The 10,707-nt window shown below is 41.5% G+C and overlaps 1 protein-coding gene across 1 annotated transcript in view; it reads left to right on the top strand.

The window, feature by feature from the left end:
• The first annotated feature begins 2,397 nt into the window (after positions 1 to 2,397).
• lyst (lysosomal trafficking regulator) overlaps positions 2,398 to 10,707 on the top strand; it is a 38,339-nt gene continuing 30,029 nt past the window's right edge. The window contains exons 1-3 of the mRNA XM_070915702.1: positions 2,398 to 2,596; positions 5,963 to 6,053; positions 6,945 to 9,054. Of these exons, the coding sequence (XP_070771803.1) occupies positions 2,405 to 2,596; positions 5,963 to 6,053; positions 6,945 to 9,054 (2,393 nt within the window). The 5' untranslated portion in view covers positions 2,398 to 2,404. The remainder of the gene's footprint in view (positions 2,597 to 5,962; positions 6,054 to 6,944; positions 9,055 to 10,707) is intronic.

Raw genomic sequence — 10,707 nt, 5'->3', positions numbered from 1 at the left:
TGATTCACTCTGTGCCACATCCCCAATCTATACGGTGTCTATTGGTCAATCTCAAAGTTAATTGTCCACAGAGGGAGAGTTGTAAAGCTCGATTTGTATTCTGTATGGAAGTGTTGTGGTGTGTGAGCTGTAGATGCCTCTGTTGTACTCATAGGAATATAAAGGGGATACACTGTTTGTGCACCTCTACAGAAAGTGTCTATCCGTTGACTCTATACTGTGATTGGTTTGCTTTGGCTGAATCCTTCTCCTTCCTCTAGCCACTTCACACTATCTTCTTCTGACCAAATTCTGACATCATATTCTCCTTCTCAGTCAGTAAAATGAGCTCCTCCTTATTTAGCAAGACCATTTTTCAGTGCATACCTTCTCGCTGCTGCTTTCTATCACTGCAGTTGAAGTCAAGTGGTAACCCCTATGTCAGACTAAAAATCGTTTCCTATCTATGGTGTAGAAACTGTTAGGTGACAAATGTCCTGGCAAATGATCTCTACAAAAGACTGGAAACCATTTAGACCCTATAACGTGTTTTGCTAATTATTTTTTGGAAACCTTGTGGTCTCAGTTATAACTAAGAATGGAGCTGCAATACATTGACAACAATAGAGTTAATGTCAAATGTAAAAAACATGGTTTGTGCCAAATTTTGTACACATCTTTATGGAATTAGTGTTGATAGATTTAGCATTTTTGGGAAACCTTGCAATCTTGATGAGAGACAAGAATAGAATTAGAAATGACAGAAGAAAAGGGTTCAAATAAAAATCACTGTTGGTTTCATCTTGTAATATAGAGCAATTTATGCTTTATCAAACCTAACATTTGGCTCTTTTTGGCACTTTTTCTAGTTGTTCCTAAAAGCCTTTTTTATTTACAATTTACAATTAAATGATTGTTGTAGTGCAGAAAACAAAGGCAGTTACTGTGAATGACGGTGGATTGTGGAGGTCTTCTACAGGGCACTGGGAGCTCGTCAATCTTCCCAAGGCCAGTCCCCTCGCCATGTGACATCACATGCTTTCATGTGATACGCTGATCTGCTGCGAATCTGGGAAGCTTCCATTTGAAATTCCAATTTAATGGAATTTGAGCTGCAGAACAGAAAATTCAGTCAGCAGTCGTGTGAGGAGGTATGCAGATACAGCTAGCAGAACTGCAGTCATGCTCGGAGCAAACACAAGATGACTGGAAGGAAACTGTTGGGCCCAGTAACATTTGGTAAGATGAAAACGACTATACATGTATGTTACAGAGGCCAGCGTCTGTAGTTAATCATAGTTGTAGTTTTTTTTTCGTCTTTTGTTTTAAGTAGGTTTGGATCAGAGCAGCACCTAAACGGCAGAAATGTAAACGTGTAAAAGTGATCACAAGAGTTATTTGGTTACTGTCTGATGGAATTAGTTACGGTTGTTATTGAGGTTGTCCTGCAAATGGGGTGTGTGTCTTAAACGGTGAATAGAGAGAGGCATGAGGTGTGTGTCTTACTGTATGTTGAGACCTACGGCTTATTGTCAGATACATTTCGAGAACATGAGTTTATGGCAGACATACACATACTACCTTGGAGGTACAAGTCAGTTTTCTTATTTACCTTCAAGCTACATGAGTCTAGATTGTAAGGTTTGACCATAAGATGCATAATTGGACCAGTAGGTGGTTTTGCTTATTGATATGGACATGATTGTCTAGATTTCACCATGTTGTCAGCTTAGGCTTTTTCCTTTTATCTCACTGTATTCGTTGTATCTTAGTTGGTATCCAGGCACTTCCATTACATTGACCCTAACAGAATGACTAATGTGATTAAACTGCACCTTTGTCACATTAGTACAATCATAGATAAAATCCCAAACAAACGTATGCGTAATCATCACTAAACTGTCATTTTTATAGATGTTTTACTTATTTAAAAAAACTTTTATTTTTCTTTGTTTTTATGGCAAAAATTAATTTATCTGTATCTGCTGCTTCCAAATTCTTAATATGCATTCAAGTATCACAGCAGATGTGTGATTATTATGTCTTATTTGACACTGTGAGAGGAACTCTAAATGTACTGGTAATACTTACAATTACATCCATAACCTCAGCTTTCTACTATACATAAAGCTGTTTGGGTTTAGTTTCACTGCCAATGAATGTCTCTACTAAGAGTTAAACCAGAAACAAAATATATGACTCTGCCTGATGTTTCTAAGGGGGCATTTTGGCCATTAAAATCTGTGAAGATGATTCAATTACAGTATGAAGTTAAAAACCATGCAGCTACCCAGAAATGACAACCTGCTGGTTTGATTATTCATAATCCTACAAAGTGTTTTTGATTGTTTGCACAGATGTGTGGCAGATTTGATTGTGCCACAGCCTTATTATCTTTTATCTTTATCTCTGCTGCAGCTCAGACATGAGTGGGGCCAGTAACACACTGGCGAGGGAGTTCTTGACTGATGTACATCAACTATGCAGTGCGGTGGCCCAGAGAGCGGAGGCACGGGAGGAGGATGAGGAGGAGAGTCACATGGTGGCACTGGGAGAGTACCTGGTGAGGGGACGGGGCTTCCTGTTGCTCAGCACTCTGGACTCCATCATTGACCAGGTGAGGATGTCAGAGGATTCAACGTCATTTGAGCAGTCAAAAACATTTCATGCTAATACTGTCGTTACATTCAGTAATACTCACACTGAGCTTTAGGCCACTGCGTTTAGTTTTAAGTTCTGCCTCACATTTTTTAATTAATCTATTAAACTTTTTTTCATGCAGCTGTTCCATATCAGCATGACAAATTCAAATTACTGTACATAAGCCTATGTAACCTCTGCTGCGACTAATCTCTCTTCATCAAAATGAAACTGAGTTTGCAGCAGAGATGCGGTATAATGAAAACGCATGATAAAAGCAACAGAGATTATGCAAACATCAGGCGGACATCAGCTGGTAAGATTAAAGCGGTATTTAGTGACCGCAGTGCAATAAAACCCATTAGTGAAAAATAAGTTATGCAATGATAAGATGCTATATAATCTCATGTACAAACAAGATGGCATTCACTAAACCATACTGAATATTTAAAATATCCTCTGGAGTTTAATTATAACCTTTTTTTTCAATGGTCTGCTTGCACATATTTCACATTAGGAGATGCTTACATTTCCATGACTGTACCTGAACTCACATGAGAAACTGAATGCCCACTTTGATTTCCAGACACTGTATCCACCACATGGCCAATATTGTCTCTATATTTGTTTAGTGGACATTTAGACTCTCTACGTCTGTGGCTGGTGTTGCAACAACTTGCAGGGTGGTTATGTCTCAATAGGAAATGAACTCTGCAGTGCCCACACATTTGATTTTTTGACTACAGAAAGTTGGTCTCTTAGATTTTGGCGCTGCAAATGCAAATCCATTCAGAACAGTGAAGTAGCACTATCATTTAACTTTCAGAATAGGGTGTCAACTGACTGTATATTTGTCTGTATTTTTATCACACAATACACAGAATATGTCAGTACTACCCTCTTTTAAAATAACAGATGTGGTTTGACACAGTATTGGTGGAAATACCGTACCATGATGGGCAAATGGAGCCATTCTGTTTATATCTACAACAGTAGAGTTGTGAGCACTCTATTTAGGTGCTCTTGGTAAATGATAGGAATGGCCTCACAGAAGCAGGTATTGTTTGCTCTGTTAACTGGCTCTCTGACAGAGCCCAGTCTTCACCAGCAGAGCCCAGGCTACATTTCACTCAGTTATGTATAGATCTGATCTGTGAATGTTTTTAGGGTCAAGTAACAATTAAGACTCCTATCAGAGTGAATTATGAGGCATTCACATGAAAAGTTGAATGCTGCACATAAAAGGTCAATGTGAAAATGTGAGAAGAGAGAAGAGAGAAAGTACAACAGTGACATCAGTGAATAAACAAGTTGAATATGCACAAATACAGTGTGCTACAGTGTGTCACAGCCATTGATGTGTGAACAGTATTTGGACAAGGAGTCCATCAGCCACTGTTACCTTTTGACATTATACAAATCTGTTCTGTTCTTAAAAGGGTCTGCCGGTTCTTTCTCCAGAGAGACAGATGTGATCTCTAAGCTCAGTCTTTTAAAGAAGTAGAAGAAGAAGTTTATAATCCTCTGACTTGAAGTAGCAAATTATTATTGAATGAAATATTGTAACGTGATGAATGTGACCTTTTGTGTCAGCATCCCTGTGGCATCGTATTGTTCATATCTTTTAGCTAATTTTACGCCCATTCATCATATTTTCTCTTTTAATGGGAGCTTTTACGACAGGAATTGAATGCATTCATTGTGTGTTATGACAAGCTCCAGCTGTGTGTCATCTGTGTGCGTCAGCTGTGGCCTGGATGGAGTCAAGCCTTTAGTAATAACATTTATTTATTAGTGGTATATAAGAACTTGTAGTTTGCAGAACATGGTTTCAAATCATAAATCTTATGATTGAATTTAGTAGAAAATCTATGCTGAGTTGGGTTTGTTCCACTGTGCTGTTAAGTGCTCCCACCCTGAGCCACCCGTTCTCTGTCTGTTTAGTTCTGACACAGTTTAGATGACTCAGGTCTAGCTCAGTAAAAATGTCCTTATGTAATGGTAGCAAAACTCGTACACACTTTCAGCTGACCAAGTGTTAAATGTCAGGCTAATGTCATCTCTGGGTACATTATCAACTGAATTATTCAAATTGCAAATGCTTAGCTACAACCAGATAAAAAGCTGTATAATTTACAGTCAGGGGTGGTTAGAGTTGAATCGGGCTGATATATCTGCCAGCTTATTGCAGATGTATTGTATCGGTGTATATGTTGGCCGATAAGTAGCAAGAAATATCAGTACAGGTCATTTAGAAACAGTGTCTCTATTAAATACTTTGTGTACCAAATTGCACTGAAAAGTTTATTTATTTTACAATGTAAAATGTCCAGCTCAGTATGTATCTTGGTCACAATTGGAAAAAAACAAAACTAAGTGAGCTGGATAAAGATTTTCTATGTGTTTTTACGTAAAAAAAAAAAAAAAAATTGGCCGATATGTGATGATCACATTTTTTAAACTCTCAAATGCTAATATCAGCACAGTATCAGCCTCACAAATATTGACTGTGCTATAGTTGGTATCCAAAAAAACTGTAATAAAATAAAACGAGAGAGTTTTAAAAAGAGTAAAAGTATTCATGACAATTACCAGAGTAAGAGAGTATCTAACAGACTCATTACATTTTAAGAAACCGCTCATTTTCTCATCCTCTCATTTTCTCTCTCTTCACTGTATCAAAGATGACCATTTATTGATGATTAATGGAGCTGCACACCCATAGCAGTATCACTTATTTGTCATTATGAGAAAAACAAGAAGTAGCTAACAAAACACTTTGAAAAGATTGAAATGAACCTGGAATGACACTGACTGCACAAAATGTAGCGATTACATGCAGTGAGAGTGTGTATTATAGAGGGAAAAGAAAATACTGTATGTTTTGACAGCCAAGCTGATCATTTTTAATTCACACATGAGGGAGTAGGTTGATTGTTTTTAATTAACACACGAAGGAGTTGGTTCTCTCTCTGCTGTGAGGTATGCCCTGGATTGGCATGAGATCCCCGAGGTCTTGGAAGTAAGGCTGTCATGTAGATGCTACATTGCTCCCTGACACATTTGCACTGAAGACTAACTAACTAACTAACTAACTAACTAAATGCACACAAATAAACAAATAAATAGCTAGCTCCAGGGAACCGTTTGGGAAAACGGTTAAATTCCAATACAAAGCAAATCAAAGTAACTAAATTCTCTTTGTTGAAAGTAGTGAAACCCAGAAGGACATCTGTACTGAGTATGGACAACAGTTCGCTTTGATGGGAGTGTCAGAGTGTGACAAAAGGGAGGGAGGCAGGGAAGCTTTCTAGGTAACCTCAGTGTGTTTTCTTGCACTCAGGAATTGACCTGCCGGGAGGAGCTTCTCACTTTGCTGCTGTCTCTCCTACCACTGGTCTGGAAGATCCCTGTACAGGAGGAAAAAGCCCCAGGTCAGTACCCACAAATACTTCCTCCATTTCTTGTTCTTGTTAATATTGATGGTAACAGCACATATCTCACGCTGCCCAGCTGTGGTGGCGTGTGACTAAATCTCATTCCTGATTTGTAACTAATGATTTCAATTTACACACTTCATATAATAGTATACAATTTTCTGTGCTTTACAGTTCCCTCTGTGAAAACTGTATAGTAATATCATTTGCACAGACAAATTGAAATGCAGTTATATAATTACATAATTCTTTACCAATTATTAAGGTCAAGCAATGTTTCAGCATTAGCTTTGGTAGGTTTATGTGAAGGCAGTGGAATGTGTGCATTGTGATGTTCCTATCAAATGACTAATTTTTATTTTTTATGTAGTATTTTACTTGCTTAACACTGTAAACTGTGTGCTGTACTCATTTTGAGATGGATGAATCAGTTGTTGACCATTGTAGTCAATGTCTCCATTATGTTGAATCTTAGTGTTACAGTAAGTAGTTGTAAGAGCAGATTGCTCATTGGTTGCAGAGGCCTGTGACCTCAGGATGACACCGGTATTTAGTACAGGGCTGCTGATACTCTGTAACATGGACCCTAGACATTTTTACTTTAATTAATTCTTACTGAGTGTGTTTTAACAAACACAGAAGGGCTGATGACATGCAGCTGAGCTTTATGTTACTCATCTTACGCTTAAAACATTTCCAACTTGTGGGAATGTTGATTTTTAAGTATCAGTTCTTAAAATGTGACATAAACGGACATTAATCTAATATGACTTCGGTATACAATTTAAGTTTGATGTGACTCAAAATAGCAGTATGTATTTACATTTGATATATAGGTGTATATGTACATCCAGAGTGAAACTGACAGATGTCCCTGTGTGTTGACAGATTTCACCCTGCCGTCCCTACTGGAGATATTCCTCAGCCGGGAGGTGAAGGCCGCCCCTCTCAGAGCAGGACACAAGGCTGCGACAGATGAACAGAACTCTGGGAAGAGGTCCCGTGTTGGCAGTGGCACCTGGAAATCGCGGAGGTCGCGCCGGACAGCGCAGAGATACTCTGTAAAGGATGCTCGGAAGTCCCAGGTTTCTACCTCAGATTCAGAAGCCAACCCTGAAGACAAGGCCGTCCCAGGCCCCGGTGGTGCAAGGAGCCGAAGGTCACATGGCTCCACCATCCGGGTAAGCTGTCAGCATCATCGTTCAGAGAACTCACAGTTAACATCCACCGCCGCCGCCACCACCACGGAAACCATGAGTGCACCATACCTACACCCCTGGGCCCCTGGGTCCCAGACGGCGGACACTGAAACCCTGACAGACCCAGCTGCAATATCAATTTTCAACCGCATGGAAAACTCACCCTTCGATCTCTGCCATGTGTTGCTTTCCCTGCTGGAGAAGGTTTGTAAGTTTGACATGAGCATCAACCATAACCCTGGCCTGGCAGTCAGTGTTGTACCTACTCTCACTGAGATCCTGACTGAGTTTGGAGATTGCTGTGGTCCAGGGGGAGGCAGTGGAGGTGGAACAGGGGTAGAGGAGCTTGCTGGAGGCTGGACGGAAGAGCCCATCGCACTGGTTCAGAGGATGCTTCTACGCACCATCCTGCACCTGATGTCAGTGGATGTGAGTCAGAGTGAAACCCTCCCAGATAGCCTGAGACGCAGCCTGACAGACCTGCTGCGAGCCACCCTCAAAATCCGGAGCTGCTTGGACAGACAGACTAACCCTTTTGCTCCTCGGCCTAAGAAGACCCTGCAGGAGGTCCAGGATGACTTTTCATTCTCCCGCTATCGCCACAGGGCGCTGCTGCTACCTGAGCTTCTAGAGGGAGTACTACAAGTGCTGCTGGGTTGCCTTCAGGCTTCCACACCCAACCCTTTTTTCTTTAGCCAGGCACTGGAGCTCATCCACGAGTTTGTCCAGCACCGCGGCCTGGAGCTGTTCGAAGCCACAGTGCTGCGGCTGGAGGGACTTGGCAGGGCCAGGGATTCTGAAGTAGTAGGTGAGGCTTCAGAGAGGCTACGGGGTCTCATTGCAGGGGTCTTCAAGATCATCAGTGCTGTAAAGAAGGCAAAATCAGAGCAGTTGCATCAGTCCGTGTGCGCTCGACGCCGCCACCGCCGCTGTGAATATTCCCACTTTCTGCATCACCACAGAGACCTGTCAGGTTTGCCCGTCTCTGCTTTCAAGCAGGCTGCTAGACGCAATCCCTTTGAAGAGGACGGAGAAGGCAAGGATGGGATGGAGGGTGATGCAGTGCGTTACCCCGAGCGCTGCTGCTGCCTGGCTGCCTGTGCTCACCAATGTCTGCGACTCTTGCAGAGACTCTCCCCCAGTGGGCCAGCTGTCTTACAGGTTCTGGCTGGGGTACAGGCTGTTGGAATCTGCTGTTGTATGGACCCCCGCTCAGTCGTAGTACCCCTGCTGCATGCCTTCCAAGCTCCAGGGCTGCGTAGTTACCAGTCTCATGTTCTCAGTGTCCTGGGCAGACTGATCCTAGACCAGCTTGGTGGAGGGCAGCCCTCAGAGAAAGCCAAGCTGGCCTCCTGTAACATCTGCACTCTGGACAGCAGCCAGCTACCAGGCCTGGAGGAGACACTGCAGCACGGGGAACCTTCAGCCATTTCTACCAGTCTGTGCTACCGCTCCCAGGGTATTCTTCCAAGTGGAGGGGGGGCAGAGGACATGCTGTGGAAGTGGGACGCTCTGGAGGCCTACCAAGAGCTAGTGTTTGGTGAGGACTGGCAGCTGAGCCAGCAGATAGCTGGCCATGTATGCCACCTGACCCTGCGGGGCAACGCTATAGTGCAGTGGCAGCTCTACACACACATCTTCAACCCTGTGCTGCAGCGAGGGGTAGAGCTGGCCCACCATGCCCAACAGCTGGGGGTTTCAACTGTCTGTACTCAGGTCTGCAGCTATCACACGCAGTGCCTGCCTGTGGAGGTACTACTCATTTATCTGCAAACGTTACCTGCTCTTCTCAAATCAAGGTGAGTAGTTTTACATCAATTTAAGCTATCTTTTTTTCAGTGATTGTTTTAGTCAGTCTTTCTGGGGTTTTCCCTGTAGTATTGGAGAGCATTTCAGGCTTCTGCCAAAGATGTGTTTTAAATTTGACATTTTCAGATGTGCAGCTGCAAGCTGTTCTTTGGGTTTAGTAAATGTGCAGAAGCATCAATAATCTGTGTGTAGACTAATATCTCGTTGTTTTGAAAAAAGTTTTAGCTAATTTCTCTTCTGCTCCTTCTATACAATCACATAAAGCAAATACAATCAGCCAGCTCAAAGTAGGACACCTAATCCACTTGGACATTGTTTGTCATTAGATCTGTCTCCAGGTCATTGCTAATTGATGCTAATCAATAATTTATTATAGCTTTGTAGACTGAGTGACAGATGGAAGATTATTGACTGTTTATGTAACGCTGTTGCGCCTACATCAGTCTGGCAACAGGAGGTGCTTCTGGTGTTTGTCCGGATACATTTAACAAAATGCTGAGAAAATTGATTTGGTGTAATACTGTATTAATTATATTTTACTTTTGGTTTGGATATTATCAGTTAAATATTTTATGTGAATGTCAGTGTGAATGTGTGTTAACCCTGGTGACCTGTGTACCAGCTCCTGCCCAATGCATGCTGGGATAGGTTGTATCCCCTTGCGACCAGGATCAGTGGGTATAGAAAATGGATGGATGGGTGCTTTGAGGCTGTCTGTCAGCGGCGGGCTGATAGGTTCCCTATTAAAATTCAGAGTATGTTGTTCTGCTCTCTGCAGGTTTGACTAGCATTTAAAGTCTTTACAGCTGTGATGATTGTCATCTGAGCTGTTTCAAAAGACACTTTAGAGACAATTTTAGGTCCATGATTATGTAATGGGCATCATTATACAAGTCGTATATTCAGATAAATCTCACTTTGTGCTGGTGGTGTTCTACCTAAACTTCACATGATACCTTTGTTTTTTTTTAATTCATGTACTGTCAATGCATTTTTGTTCAAACACCGAGCTGCTCAATGGATATTTGTAATTTATATGCATAAGTAAGCTCATTAATAGAATTGGTTGTATCAGGAATATACATTTGAATACAGAACCAATACTTGTACAGCCTTTCAAGAACAGGTATCACCCATGCTCAACGCACATTGACTAAAATATCTACTGCTATGTGGGGGCACAAAACTGTATTGGCTGTTAAATTTAGACAATGTGGCCACGTAATCAACTTACTATAGCTATATGACTGTAGTGTCTTTTTATTCTTTGTTGTTCAAAACATCTCTAAGAATTCCACTTTTGTGCAGCTATATACAGTATATTTAACACATTGGATTTAGTCTGTTTAATCACAGTTTTAGTGAAATTTCAGGTCGCAGCACACAAGGTAAATAAACAGCGGGCTCAAATGTAACTGGTCTGAATTTAAAAAATACATTTGTCAGTATGCCCTGGAACATTGGCAACCAAACTGCAATATTTACTGCACAGCAAGACCAAAATCATGAGTTGTAAGAGGATGCTTCCTGAACGACTGCTTCTAAACAGAGCGGAAACACACGTCCTTGCATTTATATGGCCAATCTCACTAGGTTAGACTATACGGCTCCATCTGGTGGACCAATTACATATTTGAGTTTTT

This window comes from Enoplosus armatus, chromosome 12 (genome assembly GCF_043641665.1).
Source record: "Enoplosus armatus isolate fEnoArm2 chromosome 12, fEnoArm2.hap1, whole genome shotgun sequence".
Taxonomy (NCBI): domain Eukaryota; kingdom Metazoa; phylum Chordata; class Actinopteri; order Centrarchiformes; family Enoplosidae; genus Enoplosus; species Enoplosus armatus.
Note: the sequence above shows the minus strand (reverse complement) of the source record. Positions and strands in the feature narration are given on the sequence as shown.